The 18280-nt window shown below is 39.3% G+C and overlaps 2 protein-coding genes across 3 annotated transcripts in view; one reads left to right on the top strand and one right to left on the bottom strand.

Annotated features, from left to right (window-relative positions):
• Nucleotides 1-5088: 5088 nt before the first annotated feature.
• On the bottom strand, nt 5089-7594 carry LOC137934081 (F-box protein PP2-A13-like). Its single transcript, XM_068778301.1, has 3 exons — nt 6998-7594; nt 6736-6854; nt 5089-5824 (listed from the first exon to the last, which is right to left on the bottom strand). Exons 1-3 carry the CDS (start codon nt 7310-7312, stop codon nt 5401-5403), a joined length of 858 nt encoding a protein of 285 aa, XP_068634402.1. The 5' UTR covers nt 7313-7594; the 3' UTR covers nt 5089-5400.
• Nucleotides 7595-11775: 4181 nt separating this feature from the next.
• The window catches only part of LOC137934124 (E3 ubiquitin-protein ligase BIG BROTHER-like), a 53729-nt gene continuing 47224 nt past the window's right edge, over nt 11776-18280 (top strand). The window contains exons 1-5 of one of the 2 annotated variants that reach the window (XM_068778363.1): nt 11776-11907; nt 12225-12374; nt 12537-12789; nt 13865-13926; nt 14015-14059. In XM_068778363.1, the coding sequence (XP_068634464.1) occupies nt 12246-12374; nt 12537-12789; nt 13865-13926; nt 14015-14059 (489 nt within the window). In that variant the 5' untranslated portion in view covers nt 11776-11907; nt 12225-12245. Of the gene's footprint in view, nt 11908-12221; nt 12375-12536; nt 12790-13864; nt 13927-14014; nt 14060-18280 lie in introns of both variants that reach the window. The other variant, XM_068778362.1, reaches the window with a different exon arrangement.

Here is an 18280-nt window from a genome sequence, read left to right as displayed (position 1 = left end):
GTGGTTCCCAAAAGCACAATCAAACCTCGGGAAATCACACAACCAGCCAATGAGCTGGGAAGTGCACCTCTCAATTCTGCCCGCTCCCAGCAGTTGAGATCCCCCCAAGCAGCTTTATAGCTGGCATGGGAACTATACTCGTTGACCCCCATGGCATTCCCCCCACTTATCCGACACATCACTCACCCACCCACTCAACCTAGTTCCCCACAAAAAATACCCTTGGCCTAGATCTAGATGTCGTTCGCCCCTCTCACAAACCCTTCATCCTGATAACCCCCACACACCACGAACTTCCCCCCAGATATTGGAATCCCCCCAAGCTCACCCCCAAGAAATCCCCACCCTGAAAATTACCTCTTCGATGCAGAATCCGGAAGCAGTGAGTGTACTCGTGCTCACAAACAAAACAATTCTCCCCCTCCCGTTGTAACCTACCAGCGCCGAGCTAGAGGGCAGCAAAGACAACTTCTACAGGGAGGACCCAGTGCCACCATTCGATATCCCTGTAACCCAAAGACGGGGGATTTCATCATTCCAGAGCCAGCTGAATGAGCTCAAGTGTTCGTGGCAACTATCCAGTCAGAACAACACAAATAGAACCCAGAAACCTAGGCCCAAATAGTGGAACTTGCCAAGGTGATGGGCACCGTCTTCACGGAGCCTCTCTTGGGAGATAACCACCCATATGAGAAGTCAAAGAAGATGAATAATTATCAATGATTATTCTCTCCTAGAATGTCTGTGGAATTGGGTCTTTGCGTCGACGCACCTCCATTCAGATGTGGCATATTCCTTTGATGCTTGTGGGTTACTTCAATGTCACTCGCTTCTGCCACGAGAAATCTCCGCCGTCCCAAAGAATCACAACCTCCATGAGGTTATTTGCTGATTTTATTGGCAGCGAGATTGCCCTATATGGGAAGACCTTCACTTGGTCAAATGGTAGGTAGCCCCCTATCATCTCAAAGCTGGATTGATTCTTAGCCAGCAATGATTGGCTTCAACTCTACAACAACGTCTCCGACAAAGTGCTCAATAGAGTCGTCTTTGATCATTGGCCGATAACGGTTGATACCCATTTTGGCAGTTGTCCTCCCCCCCCCCCCCCCCCCCCTCTCCTTTTAGATTCAACAATAATTGGATGGTGGACCCCTCTTTTGATCTATCTCTTCAATCCTTTTGGGAGAGAATATGACCATTGCTGGACCAAGAGGGTGGGCTTTCCCAATCAAGCTCAAGATATTGAAGTCGTTGCTGAGGTCTTGGGCCTCTTCCTCGATTGTGAGAACCAATGCCCTTGCTCAGATAGCCGTTCTCGACTCCGAGGAGGAAGTCAGAGGTCTCTCTTCTCCGGAAGTCCCTCAGAGGTATGCCCTTTAAGGGCAATTGTAGTCCTTCACCCATAGCGAGTTAGTGCACTGGAAGCAACATGCAAGACTCAAATGGCTCTCCGATGGGGATGGTAATACTAAATTCTTCCATGCAGTCGCATCTGCATGAAGAAGGGCCAAACACATTGCCATGTTTAGCATCAACGGTGAGACCACCTTGGACCAAACCATTATTTCTGATTCAATGATGAATTTTTTTACAGATTTATACTCTGATCACCAGCCATTCCGACCCTTCTTCCAAAGGGTTAACCTTCAAGTTATTCCATCAGTTATAGCTAGTCTCATCGAGCTCCCTTTCTCTATGCGGGAAATTGAAATTGCAGCCCTTGGTCTTCTTTTGGATCGTGCTCCCGGCCCGAATGGATTCAACAAGGAATTTTATCGTCGTTGTTGGCCCTTCATCAGAGAAGACATTTCCAGCATGGCCCACTCCTTTTATCAGCATGGCATCAGATATAGGAGTATCATCGCCTCTTTCATTGCCCTCATCCCTAAAAAAGATGGGGCAGATCTCCCATCTGACTTCCTGTCGATCAGTCTTTCAACCAGTGCATAAAAGGTGATTGCGCGCCTCCTTGCTAGTTGTCTCAGGGCAATCCTCCCTATTGCCATTCACCATGGCCATAGTGTTTTTATTAAGGGAAGGAACATTCTTGATTCAGCCATGGCATGTCTTGAACTTAGTCATCATTTCAAGGTCCGAAAGAACCCCCAAATTCATCCTCAAGCTTGACTTCGAAAAGGCATTTGACAGAGTTAATTGGAAGTTTCTGGACACCCTCCTAGGGAAGATGGGATTCGGAGAAAAATGACACTTTTGGATCCAAAGCTGCATCTCCTCTGCAAGCTACTTCGTCCTTCTCAACGGAACAATTTGTGGGTATTTTAAGGGAACCAGGGGAATCATACTGGGAGACCCCCTCTCCCCCTTGCTCTTCAACGTGGTGGTAAAATACTTATCCTCCTTGATCTACTCGTCCAAGAACATGGGATGGTTCCTCCCCACGACTGATTGTACAGCCTTTGATATTCCAATTCTCCGGTTTGCAGACGATACTATTTGCTTTGGGGTTGGTACTATGGATCAGATCAAAAATTGCGTGTCGTGATGGGATTATTTGAATTGGCTTCCAGTTAGAACATAAACTAGGGAAAAACCACTCTCCTTGGCTATCACATTGATTTAGCTGGGTTTCGGGATATGGCGGACTATCTGGGATGCTCTGTGGGAAATATGTAAGCTACATATCTTGGGCTCCTACTTTTTGATTCTCGGCCTTCGTCGTCACTATGGTCCCCCCTCATTGAGAAATTTGAAAAGAGGCTTGCCACTTGTAGGGGTAAACTTTTATTAACAGCGAGGCGTCTCACTTTCCTCAAATCTTGTATGGCGAGGTTGCCAAATTATCTGTTATTATTCATGCACTGTCCGGCCTCCGTTTGCTCCAAAATCGATGTCATCCGTCGATGATTTATATAGAGAGGTTCAGAAGATACCTTCAGATGCCATCTGGTCAGTTGGAAGGATATTTGCATGCGTCATAATAGGGGAGGATTGGGCATCTGACCTACAAGAGAAATGAACAAAGCTCTTATACTCAAATGGATTTGGAATTTCAACAACAAGCATAATAGTTTATGGAAGAATATGGTGAAATTCTACCTTCAGTTTTCGGGTGCATTGTGGAGAGAGGGTGGCATTGCTCGCCTCCTATCACCGATATGGAAATCGGTTTTCAAGTTCCTTCCAGTATTTAGAGATGCTACCTCGTTCCACACGGGCAATGGAAGGACCCTTCTTTTCTGGTTGGACGAATGGTGTGGCCTCGATCTCTCTCGGAGGACTTCCCGGAGTTGCATAGGGTGGCAAACGACCTCTCTTGCTCTGTGGCTGATTCATGGAGTGATCACTCGTGGAGTCTCCTATTCCGTCGGGGATTAAATGATGAGGAATCATTGACTTTTTGCTCTCTCCTTACTAAATTCAACAGTACTATTATCTAGGAGCACTCAGTTGATAAGCTGATTTGGAAGCCCAATAATAATGGCCAATTCACTGTCACTTTGGCTTACTCTCATATCAGAAAGCAAGACTACAATACTCATGGGCACAAGGCGATTCTAGCTTGGAAACTCTCAGCGCCAAGCAAATCAAATTTTTCGTGTGGTCAGCCATCAGATAACAAATTCTTATTTCAGACAACCATCATAGAAGAGGCTTCACTGCCCCTGATCTTTCTTGTCCCCTTTACGGGAGTGAGAAGAGATAGTCCAATTTGTCCTCTTACACTGTGGATTTCGTGGCAAATTTGGATGAAGATCTTTCAGAAAATCGGGCTCCAGCTGGGGCGACATCAAGACCTCTTTGGCACCTTTGAGATGGTTTGAGGGATTCTCCTTCCTTGACTAGGCAAGTTAATTCTTTTGGCTTGTCTTGCGCATGTTCCATGGTGCATTTGGCTTGAGTGGAACAACCGGAGATTCAACTCCAAAGCTAGTACCCCAGACAACTTGACTTCTCATGTCGTCGGCCTCATCTCAAGCTGGTTTCATACAAAGAAGGATTTTGCCACTCAATCGGGGGTTTCCTTTCGGGAAAATTGGAATTTGATCTCTCACATGTCTGGCCCTAACAGAGCTCCAAGAATGGCTATCTGGGATCGTCCCCCTTGCGACTGCATATAACTGAATTTTGATTGTAGTGCTATTGGATGTCCTGGTCCAGCAGGAGCATGTGGTGTGTTCGGAGATCACAATGGAGATTTCTTTCTTATGTTGGTCCGGTGTACATTGTTGATTCTAATACTGCTGAAGCTAGTGCTCTGCAGTTCGGCCTCCAAATCTTCAGAGATCGTCTCCATGGCAAGTTAATCATTGAAGGTGACTCGAAGACGGTTATTAGTTGGTATTCCAAGGACAACCTCTCCCCTTGGCGCCACTGGCCCATCACTGATAGTATTATTGACATTGTATCTTCTACTCTTTGTAATTGGAATCTCATTTTTAGATCAGCCAACTCTTTGACTGATAAATTGGCAAAATTCGGAACTTCCCAACAATCTCTCATTATTTGGGAAGACTTCCCTCCCTTGTAATATACCCTCTTGAACTTTTGCCTTAATAAAAATCAGCATCATTTCAAATCAAAAATTATTTTTGATGTGTCTCGGTTTTTCTACTACACTCTTTCTTGGTGGAAACCTAACTGCAGGAGTCCATGGTAAGTTTGGCGTCTACAGAATTTCCCATGTACCCTCGTTCTTTTGCGATTACACATTACCGTGCGATCACTCTCTCTGGTATCGAAATGTTGCTGTCCTCCTCTTTTCCTCTCAGGACTGGCAACTTCAATAGAGAGCTTCCTTTTGCCGTTGTAAGGGAGGGTGATTGACAACTGCCAGAACTCCCATTTACTTGCCAAATGTTGTTAAATCAACTGAGTTTGACGGGTTTGCCAAATGTTGTTAAATCAACTGAGTTTGACGGGTTATTAACAAATACTTATTGAAAACTTAATCAACTGGATATAGATTCAAAACCCAATCAAAGTCAAATAACGTTTTTGGGTTCTTAACAGATAGCCATTGGCCTTGACAACACTAAATTTCCATCCCACTCCGGCAACGATTTGCTAATATCACCCACTCAATCAGCATAATAAGAACAGTGTCAGGCTCTCTGCAAGCAGCTCTATTTTCAGAAAGGTGCAGCATTTATTGAAATTGATTCGGGACCTGTGCATTGCATCGTCAGATTATTGAACTCGTACATTTTTTTGCCAAAGAAGAAAGAACAAAGAGCATGTACAACCACTTCACTAACTTCAAAACAGACAGCTAAAAGTACATTTCAGCTATGTATATATGAACTCCCAGTGTATTATGGTACACAAAAGTTATGGTGTTCCAGGGTGAACCCCAAAAAGATAAAAACCCACCAGCAACTTTCTCATTTTGCCATCTTTCAAAAAGACCAAACCCTACTGTAAGAAGCCATCTTCACCTCATATACTCTTCCTCCACCTCTGTCCGTAGTCACTAGGACATATCAACACTGAATCTACACAAAGCCCACCCTTGGTATGCGTGCAATCGATCTGTGTCACCGAGAACTTGAGCTTCATTGAATTTTGGGAGTTTTCCACAACGAAATCACCCACATGGTACTGGATCCAATTGCCAGGTTCATCCAAGTAGCACTGGGATGTTGCGTGTTGACCATCTGAAGTGCTCAACTGGAACCGAACGGGTTTTTTGTCCCACCCATGCACATGTTCCGAGTTACACACTCGTCGCCCTAATCTCTTGGAGGCTCGCCCTAGCTGAAGCCTGAAGAAGAGGCTGTAGCGGCCCTCAGGGAACTGGAACTCAACCTCCCCATCAACCTCAAACCACCATATCTGCTGCAGATAAGCCACTGTATGAAATCTGCAAACAACAGTTTAAATAACCTGTCAGTTACTGGCCAATCTAATCTATATCACCCAACAATTTGCTAGAACGAAAGATTTGATTCCCGTTGGATAGTTTCCTCCACCACCCTCATTCAAAACACAAAAATTGATGTCCAAGGAGATTGCAGACGGTAAAACACCCAGTGACTCTGTTTAAGTGCTCAGATAGAGGTGGATTCCCTCCAGAGTTTCATCCTCTTTCACATCACCGTGATCATCTTCATGTCCAAGATGACACAATACCAGTTTGATGATGTCATCTCCCAAATAACACATAGCAACATCATCAAAGAATGTTCCAGAGTTCCACCTTCATAAATTCATTTTGCTCCTTTATGAGAACTTAAAATTTACTCCAACTTATTTTCAGGAAAATGATAAAGATTAGTTTTTATATGTACCTGCATGCTACCCCTTACTCATTTTGGGAAGGAAACAGAATCACAAAGTGAAAGAATAAAACCACCCATTCAAATCGCCAAAAGCCCACAGACGATGAATCCATGAAAACCTTGTAACTATGACACTTTGAAAGAAAGTATTGGAACTCAGAAAAGACAACATCTTAATGTTTACGCAACCATGGCAATTCCATGAATTCGATAGACACGAAACTAACACCAAATTCCTCGCAAATGCTAAGACTAGATAAATCAGAAAATGAACCATCGAAAACCAACAACGACTTCTATATCCTGATGATTAAAACCTTGTCGAGAAAACCAGAACATTACTCAAAATTCAATCGAAACCGAAGCTGCTAAGGAAAGGTACCCATCAAATTGTCATACGGTACAAGTTAAAACAACCAAGCTCATATCCCCAAAAAATAAAAAAAAATCATAAAGAGCTCCGACTGCCTAAAGTTCAGAGTAAATCTCGTACCGGGATTCCTCCGTCGGAATGTAGTTCCAGTATCTTCGATCATCGATCCCGGTTATAGACAAAGCTTTCGAAGCTATCGATAAACAGATCCCGCCTTTCCATTTTTCCAACCAAGCTTCCTACAAAAGGGAAAAGGAAAAAAATGTATAAGCACCTTATTTGCCCGCCCGCTTTCCCAAAAATAAAAAATAAATAAAAAAATCCCTTTCAATACAAACAAAGGGCGAATTTGGCCGTCAAGGGAGAAGGTCAGCCGTCATACCTTGGTTCCATCTTCGAAGGAAGTCGGCTGACAGAGCCGGGCATATATCTCTCTCTTTCCGAACTTGTCCGGATCATCACCACAAAGCGTCTCAAAGAGATGCCTATAATTACTAGGCAACTTGGTTTCCCAGACGAAATCCGCGGACGCTGCACCCCGGAAGGCCCGATTCAACCTGGCCAGATTACAAATCTCCGGTGGGCTCAAATGAAGAAGCACTGTGGCAACGCAACTCTCTGGTATGTCACCGAGGCCCGTTTTCAACCGAGAAGAATCTTCCCCCTCCGAAGCAAAACCAGAAAAGGCAGCCCCCATGAACAAACCCTAACCCTAATCCTCACCAAACACTCGGAGGTCCAGTCGGGTACGTAACGGAATCGGCAGCGCTCGAGTCTGCAGAGAACAAGAGACATGGAAACTCAAGCGCAGATCGAAGGCGTCCGGTTCTGTTCACCCATGCGATCTCTGTGCGACGACGACGCCAAACCCCCATTCGCCGTCGCGGGTGTTTTTTCTGCCGCGGGGACAGCGAAGACAAAAACCTCTTTCAAAACAACAGATGCCGTGTCGATTCTCTCTGGATTTTCGTTTCAGCGAAAAACTAGTTAATAAGATAATCCTAATTTTAGCCTCCGAAATAGGCTTTCCCTTCTCAAAAATTACAAAATGACCACAGACATTCTCTTACTAAGAACAAAAAAATTGCCACTCATAAATTCTTTCCCGATCTTTGGCTCGAGCCCCCTTTAATAAGACTCAAAAACACGCGTCGTTCTGATCATAGATGGTGATGATGCCAGGGCCCACACTTTTAATCTAGAGGGCATTATCGTAAATAATTGAACCAAAATGGCGTGTTTGCTCTGCAATCGCAAGGCGCCGACCAACTAAAAGGCGGGGATATGATAGTAAATACGTGAACAGAAAGGATAATTTTTAATTCTTAAAGTACGAAAAAAAAACAAAGCAGGTAAAAAAGGCGTAATAAATAAATATACAAAAAACCCCACCAGTCCACGTTGGGGTCTTGTCTTTTCAATATTAAAGCTTAAGCCCCAACCAAGCTCTGGAAGCTTCCTGTTTTTCCCCGTTTCAGCCATTTTATTTTAGCGTTTACACGTCAGCCACACGATCCTTCCCCACTTGAAGGTGCGTGGAACCTGTGAATGAATGATTAGTGGGAATAATTTATTTTTTAAATTAATATTTAAATGCTTAATCAAATTATTACTTTTTAATATTTAAATTTCCACTCTTAAAACAGTCATTAAATATAATATTAAAATAAAGAATTTATATAAATAAAAAAGGGTATTTATTATATAAAATTCCTTTACTATATTTAAATTTTATTTTAGATAGTTTTATTTGACTAAACTAAAAATAAATTTTAATTATTTATTTAATTAAATATATAAAAATAAAATAAATATCTAAATTCTCACTCTTAAATTATAAATCAAATATAATATTAAAATCATGAATTTATATAATTATATAAAATTACTCTAATTGATTTAATTTTTTATAAGATAAATTTTAATTTTTTATTACCAATTAATTGTGCCATAGAGGTTGTTGTCACACAAAAGCAAATGATAACCAGACCGACCTATTATTAAACGAAAAGACATTTCTGGATTAATGATTTAACAAGAGAAAGTGATCGTCATTAGTGATTTAATCTAATTGAACATGCTTTCTTTCTTCTTGGTTCTTATCCACAACCAAAAAACGTAATCTCCGCTGCCAAAACGGTTCTATGGAATATATCCACTTGACCTGGTTATTTTGATTTTGTGGTTGGAAGAGAGAGCGAGGTCGGTTTCGACTTGCCTTTTGGAAGGTACCTCTTTCCTCCATCTACCTCCATTTTTTGTCAGGTTTTTGCGGTTCTCGTCGTTGTTTGCATTGAATCTTCATCACCAGAACAGCAGCAACGAAGGCTAATTACTGGACTCCAGATCTGTCCGCTTCCTCTCCACATTTCCTCCTTCTGGTCTTCCTTCCTTGAGCTTGTCAGGTATAAAACAGGCTTTGATGATATGCTTTTAGTTTGTCTGTAAATGAAATATGAAATGGTGGCCGACGAGATCGTGCAGAACAGTTGATAGTTTGATAGTTTTGATGAAATATCAAAATGTAGATTTTTCATAAGCTGATTTTTGGCTTTTCAAATGGCCAAGCTCCTTGTAGAAGCCCAATCCTCGTTTGTCATCTGCGTCAGGTAGTAGATTGGGTATTTGAATTAGGATTTCAGGACTCTTGTGCCACATATAAAGCACACGTGTGGTAGAGCATAATAATACTATCAATAACTTGTCGTGCAAATGTCTGCTCATAATGTGGTTGTATGTTTCAAGAGATGATTTAAATCTCTTTAAACATTTTGTTTTTTTATTGAAAGTTGGCACATTTAGACAACGAATACCATGTGTTGTAGAAGGCTCCACGACCATCTTTGTAATCTGGGTCATGCCATTGATTTGTGTCTTCATTTATGGCTTTTTAGTTGGTTGAATCATAGGCTTGATTTGAAGGAAGTAATTGACAGCAAGTTTCTAGCCATAATCATGATCTACTTTATGTGTTGCGCCACTGGTACTTTATGCTTAGGTACCACAAAGTTGCCAAGTAAAAGATCCTACGATTCTTCTTCCCAACGAAGTTCAAAATCCATCGGACAATGAAGAGTGACAAAACAAGCAACTAGGCAATGGCAAATACCAATGTAGCTTCAATGAAAATTGATTGACAATCACCACTTGATTGCCTTGGTTCAATGCATGTACATAAAGAGTTGAGAATGCAACAAACCATGTGATAGCATCAACACTCTTCAATGCTTCTTTCGTCATCGGTTGCAAACATCTCCACTCTCTTGGCCGCAACAAGTGCTTCTCACCATTGTTCGCCAAATTGGGTTACCAAGATTGCTATGCATGCTCTCTTAATCTACAAATTTTGGAAAGTTGGTAGTAATAAGAAATTTTGACTATGGAGCTGCCACAAATAGTTTGAGACATCAAATTTCATTAGTTTCTTCGATAGAATTCATGGCATCTATAGGCTTCGAACACTTCTTGGGGTACAACTACTCATCATTTCTTACTTCATTCAACTACTATCTTGAGAGATGGATGTCTTCAATACTTGGACTCTCACAAGACGAGTGAAGGAAGCAGATATATGATATTTATGTAGTGGAAAAGGGTGGATTGATTGTGTTTTACTAAGTATATCGACCCTCTATTTATGATAGACTATACACCTAGAATTAGAGTATAATTAAACTAACAATATCCCGTTACACCCAAAATATATATCTTGAAGTTAATCCTAAAACATGTAAACAACTATAGCCTAAATAAAACACTAATGATACTAAAATTCTTCCTCCTATAAAGCTTATTATCATGAGACTATATTCCATGAGAGTCATGTAAGACTCTTTTATATTTGTTCTTTAAAGAAATTGATTAAGTATGCAATGAGTCTATTAATATGTAGGAGGTGAATATAAGGGGTACTCTTGTTATTTAAAGTCATGTTTAAGTGGGGTTTTAGTTTAATTAAGGGGGATGCACATGGAAGGGTAGTTTTGTCATAGAATGTCCTAGAGTTGCTATAATGTAACCAAGCCTATAAATATCAATGAAAGGAGAATTAAACTCAACCTATTTTTTTGTTTCTTACGATGTTGTTATTTCTCTTGATTTTTCTTCTCTCTTTCAAGTACGTCTATGGTTCAAAAGAACTTTCATGCAAGATTATAACAAATATCTTGAGTGCGAGTGCGACGTTATAAAAGATCACTTATATATAAGCGATAAGAAGTCTCATTCTTTCAAAATTTGAAACATCTTGTCTAATATGTAAGACATCTTGGTGAGACTCCCATCCCAGAACCTTCATAAAAGTCACTTTCTAATTATGATGTAATATTGTTTTATTCAAGTGGTGGTGAACACGCGCAAAGGAGAAGTGAGAACAAGCCAACAATTGACTATCTCTTGAGTCTCACTTCTCTAATTGTGCAAAATCCCTGCTAGGTCGGTTTGGAACTCTTTGGAAAAGGAAAGAAAATGAGAATTTGATTATTATTATTTTAAAAAATAATTAGTAATAAAAGTAATTTAATTATTATATAATTATTATTAATTATTTTTAAGAATAATAATGGTCAAATTCTTATTTTTTTTTCTTTTCTAAGGGTTCCAAATAGACCCCTAATACCCTCCATCTTTTTTTTTTAATTTTAATTTTTTATGACATTTGTTGTCATTAATTTTGGGTCCATAGGTGGTTAAACTTGTTGGAATCTAGTTCAATTGAACCCTAACTAGGTCGACTTGACTTTAATAGCATTTAATTTAAATAACCGAGCAAAAAGAAATAACTGCGTCATAAAATCCTGAAAAGATAATTTTTAGTAAAACGTCTACATTTTGATGCGGGTGGGACAGTGCGGACTGGGGGCGTGAATGCATGATTTCATTTTGATATCCGATAGGATGAAATCCTTTCCAATTACTCGAGAATCGAGATGGGCTGACTCAGTAGACATTGCTATTTTTCACAAGCTTCGCCAGTTGTGGGAAATGTTACCAGCGAGTCGACACGGACTTGGGGAAAAGGAGCGAACAGGCTTTTTTTTTTTTTCTCGAATAGGAATCGGAAGGAAAAGACGATTCGATCGGTTGGTGGCCCTCTCTTTCTGTCGTCAACCTCTCTGTGGAAGAATTTTCAAAAGCGGATTTGACGTCAACTGGTCGTTCGATTGGCCTGCACCGCTATTCTTCACTCCTCACTTCTCACCAACACGACTCAAAGATCTACTGTTGGGTGAGAAATCTACTGAGACAAAGCGGGGCTATCATCGGCTGTCGACCTCTCTCTATCTTTTTAAGGTAACTTACTCACTTTGCTAGTTTGCTTGGCTTGTCATTTCGTGGTTATTTTGATTACCTTGATTTGTTCTCCTAAATGTTTATCCATCTTCCTCTTTACTTTGGGTTTTATTGTATCGAGCTGCTTTGAGGAAGTTCATTTGAATTTGCTTGAAATCGTCGGCCAAAGATCCCTTTGAATGAAGTCGAAGATGGATTAATCACCATGCGGTTTTGAGTGTTTTAGCGATGGTTTCGAATATGGGTGGAGATTGTATTTATATTTCCTTTTATTCTTCTGTAAATTGAATTGCAATTGGTACTTCATTATTTAGCAGAAAGGAAGTTGATCAATCATCATGAGAGAAGTCACTGAGACGAAGTGGGTGCATGTTAGCTATGTCAATACTGGCACCCCTCGTGCTATTGTGGGGGGTTATTACATTGAACATGGAGATCTTCCTCTTGAAGATTTTCTCCAAGATCAGGTGACTATTTTTTTTTTTTTTTGCAGTTGAATTTCAAATGATATGGTTGGTGAAACTGTATTTTTAAACATTGTTGGCTTGGTAAAGACGGAGGTCTATGGCTAAGACCTTATTTTAGTTGTTTAAATGTAAATGGTTTCTTACTGCATCACCTTTTATCAGGAAATTGTGCATCAGTCACTCTTAACAAACACTCTGAATAACATTCCCAATGCTTCTGAGAATACACATTCTGATCCTGAAGATGAGAAAAAGAGTGAGGAAAAAAGGACTACTGAAGAAAAAGGAAATTGCTCCCAGCCTGACAAAGACTCACAATTAGAAGATGATGAAGCTTTAGCTAGAGCTTTGCAGGAGATGGAGGATCAGCTTGCTGGTGCTTCCTTGAATGAAAGTACCGTGTCTGATGAAGCTGGTTAGATGATTTCCTCTTGGAGTATCTTTTCCAATTCCCAGTAGCATACATGCTTGGTTTTATAGCAAATGGATTCAATTAGATGTCATTCCCTTTTTGGTTGCCTTCTTCTTGAGTGTTATTTTCTTTATCTATTTTTATTGGTTAATTAAAATTTTAGATCAATATTGTTTCTGCGAAACTAATTTGAAGATTATTTTCAAGTTGCATTTTCTTCAGAGTGATGAGAGTGAGACACTATCACATGGAGTTGCACGTCTCTATTATTTGAGGTCAAAAATCAGAATTCTTTTTAGTGTTTCCTCTAAATAAACATTCTCCTGGAAAAAAGTGAATTTGTGAGGAAATAGAAAATTTTATTCTTTCATCTAAATCTATTTTGAGTTGTTGTTTGCTCTCTTGGCCTTTGGCCTATGAATTTACTTATTTCAATAAAAACAAAAATCCTTTTTTTTTGTTAGATATTTTCTTCCAGTGCTTTGTGATTCTTCTTGATAAACATGAAGAGTATGATATGCTTAGCTAAGGTTTTTGTGCCTATTATGGAGCTGTTTTTTGTTTGGTGTACCGTAAGATTTAGACAGTGGAGCCCTAGGTGATATCCTTACTTCCTGACAGAGTTTTATCAATTAATTCTGTGGCTTGAGTTTATGTTTCAAATTTTGGTCTAAGTTAATGGTCTTTGGAGTCCGTAGATATTTTGTTCATTCTATTTAGTCTTGTTAGTTGTGTACCTGACTTGGAATTCAGTTAAGATTTCTAAAACACCCTTTTTCCTTTCATGTTGATTAATTAATTCATTCATCATTATCAGAGCTTTGTAAAAAATTTGGGATCTTTTTGGTTAAGTAAATATGTTAAGAGTTTGCTTTTGAAACATGGACTCCCAGAAATAAATAAGCAAGAACAAATAATATGGTGTCAGCTGGACACAACATGTTATTGTTAAGCGTCACTGTTACTTCCTCTCTTGCTCTCAGAGTCTCTGGTAATTATAGTTAATACAGAATGGACTTGAATAACTTCCATATTCTCTTCCATGTCTCTCATGTATTTGTATTGCATGGTGAGTCAGAAAGCAGCTCTCCACCGTTTCCAACAGTCAACAGAGAATCTAACTCTGCAATAACTTCTTTGGTAACTTCTTGGATTTTATTTCTTCTTGTTTTTCTTAACTTGCTGCCTTTACTATCCTGAGTTTAAATTTCTCTGACCTGATGTACAGACAGCAAGACAAGATAATGTTGATCCAGATAACATGAGTTATGAGGTGAGCTAAGGAATGCTCATTGTGCAAATTTTGTACTGGTAATTCTATTGATTTATTATCTATTATCCTGATCTACCTTAGGTTTTCAGTTTCAGTGGTAATAATGTTGATAAATAACTTTTGAAAAGAAAAGGCAACAATGACAATAATACTGATCCTCCGTTTGGAACAACAATTACATAAATGAAAAGTGATTTCCATTTTCTTGATTAAAAGCAGTATACTTGATTAACCACGCCTTCATATTGTGTAGACTCTTTTATATGGCAAAGTGCTGAAAGATGCCAAGACATTTAATGGTTTTCTGGCACATAGTTTTCTTACAAAAACTAGAGTGTATTCCAAGCTAGCTCAATTTAGTTTTTTGGAAACGGTGAAATCTTATTAATCAGCTTAAATGGATACAATCAAGGAGGGGGACCCTACAATTAATAGGGATGAAGCCCTCAATTATTGTTTGCTTGCTAAATTTATTGAGAGCTATTTATAGAAAATTACTAAGTACACTTAACAGCCTTGTTGTACTTCCCATAAAACAAAATTTTGGGGGTGTTAGTGTGTTTGGAGTTTAATAAATTATGGAATATTAAAGACTGTCATCAGCTGGTGTTCAAAAGAAAGCTCACCTCCTTGGCGCCATTGGCCAATCATTGATTGTATTGCTGACATTGTGTCATCCATTTATTGTAATTGGAACCTCCTTCCTAGATCAGCCAATTCTTTGGCTGATAAATTGGCAAAATTTGGAACCTCCCAGCAATCTCTCATTGTTTGGGAAGGCTTCCCCTCGTATAATCAGCTCGTTTGAGCTCTCATAATAAAATTCAGCATCATTTCAAAAAAACTAAATTATGGAATATTATTAATTTAGAACACGGGATTAGAAGCAAGGGGAAGAAGAAAAGAAAAAATGAAAGTAGAGAATAGAAGAGAAAGGAAGAAGAGAAGAAGAGAAGAAGAGAAGAAGAGAAGAAGAGAAGAGGACTTGTTCCAAGAGGGCAAGCCCTGAAAATTTCTTGGGCTACACCTCACTTGTACATTGCATTCACTTAAATATGAAAGTGTTTACATAATTACAGAATTTCCCATAAGGCTCTCAATTAACTACAAATCATACATACTCAATTACAAGTAATATATTTTTAACTTAGCTTCTAACACTCCCCATCAAGGTACGAAATAGGCATCGAATAATCGTAATAAACTATCAAACCGAGAACCATGCAAGGTCTTAGTGAATATATCTGCCAACTGATGCTTAGTTCTCACATGAGGAGTTATAATTCCACCATTTAGTACTTGATATCTGATGAAATGACAATTTACTTCGATGTGCTTCGTTTTTTCATGGAGAAACAATATTATTGGCTATTAAAATAGAGATTTGATTGTTAAAATTCATAACTATTGGTAAATTTACCTCCACACCAAATTTTGACAAAAGAGTGTATCCAAATCATTCACAAGCAGTGTGTGCCATAGTTCTGTATTTATCCTCTGTGCTTGATCTTGTCACTTTTGTTTTTTACATTTCCATGTCACCAAATTTTCCTTAGCAAATGTACATAATCTAGTAGTTGACTTCCTGTCAAGTTTTGATCCAGTATAGTTTGCAATAGAATAGCCCATCACTTTTGTGTGAACTTAACACTTATAGAATAATCCTTTTCTAGGTCCCTCCTTTAGATACCATAGTTTTCTATAAACAACTTCCATATGAACTTCCTAGGTCTTTCACAAACCTTCTAACTAGTCCTACAACATGCAATATATCTGGCCTAGTCATAGTAGCATATTTGAGCTTCCTAACCAGGCGTCTATAAGAACTAATATCTTTCACAGGTGGAGAACTATCATCAAATAAACCAAGATGAGCTTTTAGTGGTTTATCAATTGGTTCTTGTCCCAATAATCTAGGTTCACTTAAGATATTAAGTACATATTTCCTTTGAGACAAAAAGAATACTTGATTTGTTTCTCGCCACTTCTATACCTGAAAAATATTTGAGAATCTCCAAGTCTATTTGAAAATGTTTTTGAAAATAATCTTTGATCACAATAATTTTATCTTTGTCATATCTAATAATAATAATGACATCTATATAAACTATCAATATTACACAACCTATTACTCTTTTTAAAATAACTATAGACTGACCAAAGCTACTTCTATTATGCCCAAACTTCAGAGCTACACGATTGAATTTCTCCATATCCATGGTTGAGGGCTTTGTTTCAAATTATATATGGCTTATATGCAATTTATACACTTTACTTGACCCCTCTTGAGCAATAAAACCAGGTGGTTGCTCCATATAGACTTCTACACTGAGATCACCATACAAAGAGCATTTTTGATATCTAGTTGTTAAAGTGACCATCCTTTATTCACCGCCACAGAGATCAAAATGAATTGAATTTAACTTGGAAATTGGGAAAAAAGTCTCACCATAATCTAAACCATCTATTTGAGTATTTCCTTTATCTACCAACCGAGCTTTGTACCTTTTTTTTTTTTTAAATGATGCTGAATTTTATTAAGAGAGAGTTCAAACGAGCAGATTACAAGGGGGGAAGCCTTCCCAAACAATGTTACTGGGAGGTTCCAAATTTTGCCAATTTATTTGCCAAAGAATGTTATGCCTGCAATAACATTATTAAGTTATTTAGAGTGTAATTAATTATTTTTCTTTAATTTACTTTATTTTATTTCAGGTAAAGAATTAATAGGCCATAGGGGCATTTTTGTAATATTTTATCTTGAACCTTGTAAGGGTGAACCCTATTTAAGGGGTAAGAGTAATGAGAAAAAACAAGTATTGATTTAGAATAAACAAGAGTTTTGAGTTCTCCTAAACGAGCTCAGGGGTGTCTGTTCTCCTCAAAGAACCTAGGGTTTTCAAGCTTCCCTTCGGCTTGATTTTCGTCTTTCTCTTCTTTTTCCCTACGAATCGCTGTGGATCAGGGACCATAAAAATTGGTACCAGAGCTGCGTAACATGGGGAATTCCAGCAATGGGGAGTTAAGAGAGTTGCTGATCAGAGGGCTGAATGTGCACGCAGAGGCACATGCAAAAACCGAGACGAGGTTCGCTTAGATCATGCAACAGTTGGATCAAATCCCAATTCTTAATCAGAAACTTGACAGACTCGAAAGGGAAATACGAACGACAGCGAGGCGTGATGAAATTTTTGAGGAAGGGGCCGAGCATGGAAATCCGAAATCGGGGACCATGAAAATCTTCGAGAAGGGAAATCCAGAAATGGGCCAAAAAAATTCAATATCCCAAGCATGGAAATCAGCCATCGGGGACACATAAATTCCGAATTCGGAGGGGTATTCAACGACCCCCTTTTCATGGGACACAAAACGTCTCCCAGAACAGGAGACGCAAAAAATCCAAGAGACCTCTGTCTCGGAAAATCTCCAAGCGGAGAAGCCCCAAAGGGGTACTGTTCGCCATCGGAAAAAGGTCCCGTGGGCTTTGGCTTCAGGACTCCTCCTCTCAATTGTGCCTTTGGCAGCCCAGCGGGAAACAAACTTCAACGCATTTTGGGGTAAGTTTCTGAAACGTCCTCGATTTGTATGTCAAAACAATTCTTCCATAGGGTTAATGGGGTTCAAATGGGCTGAGCAGCAGCAACGCTGCTCGAATTTCGGGGATGGGGGTTTTCTGTTCCGTGAAGCAGAGCAACAAAACAATTTTGACTGAATTCGGGTTTTTCTGTCTGCAATTCGAAGTGAATATTTTTTGGGTGTTCTGGGAATGGTAGAAAAATTTCATTGGGTGATTTATTTTTCTGTTGATGAGAACAACACCAGTACGTCTATTCTTTGTCAAATTGAAAACGTTGTGCTTAATTTTTTGGGTGATATGTATGCTGCTCGGCCATTGTTCGTGTCATTTCTTCAACCAGGTGTGAGTTCAGGAAATGAGATGGTAGCAAACGTGGGAAAAATTGGAGAGACTGCTGGGTTGAACAGTCTGACGAATTTTCAACTAGCTGCTGCTATTGCAGTGCAGAAAGGGGCTCAAGTAGATAGACTAGTTGGAGCTAATCGAGAGGAGATTAAGGAAAACGGAAGATGACGGACAGTTGTTTGATGAAATGCCTGGGAGAAAGGTGGAGAACTGGATTTCTATGCTTAGCAGTTTGGGTTTTCTGGAAATGGTGGAGAATATGCTGTGGGGAATTATTTTTATTACTGTTGAGGGGGAAA

The sequence above is a fragment of the Aristolochia californica genome, unplaced genomic scaffold, assembly GCF_029961685.1.
Source record: "Aristolochia californica isolate CCGP_79_NKW_82.1479 unplaced genomic scaffold, dmAriCali1.0.hap1 SCAF_6, whole genome shotgun sequence".
Taxonomy (NCBI): domain Eukaryota; kingdom Viridiplantae; phylum Streptophyta; class Magnoliopsida; order Piperales; family Aristolochiaceae; genus Aristolochia; species Aristolochia californica.
Note: the sequence above shows the minus strand (reverse complement) of the source record. Positions and strands in the feature narration are given on the sequence as shown.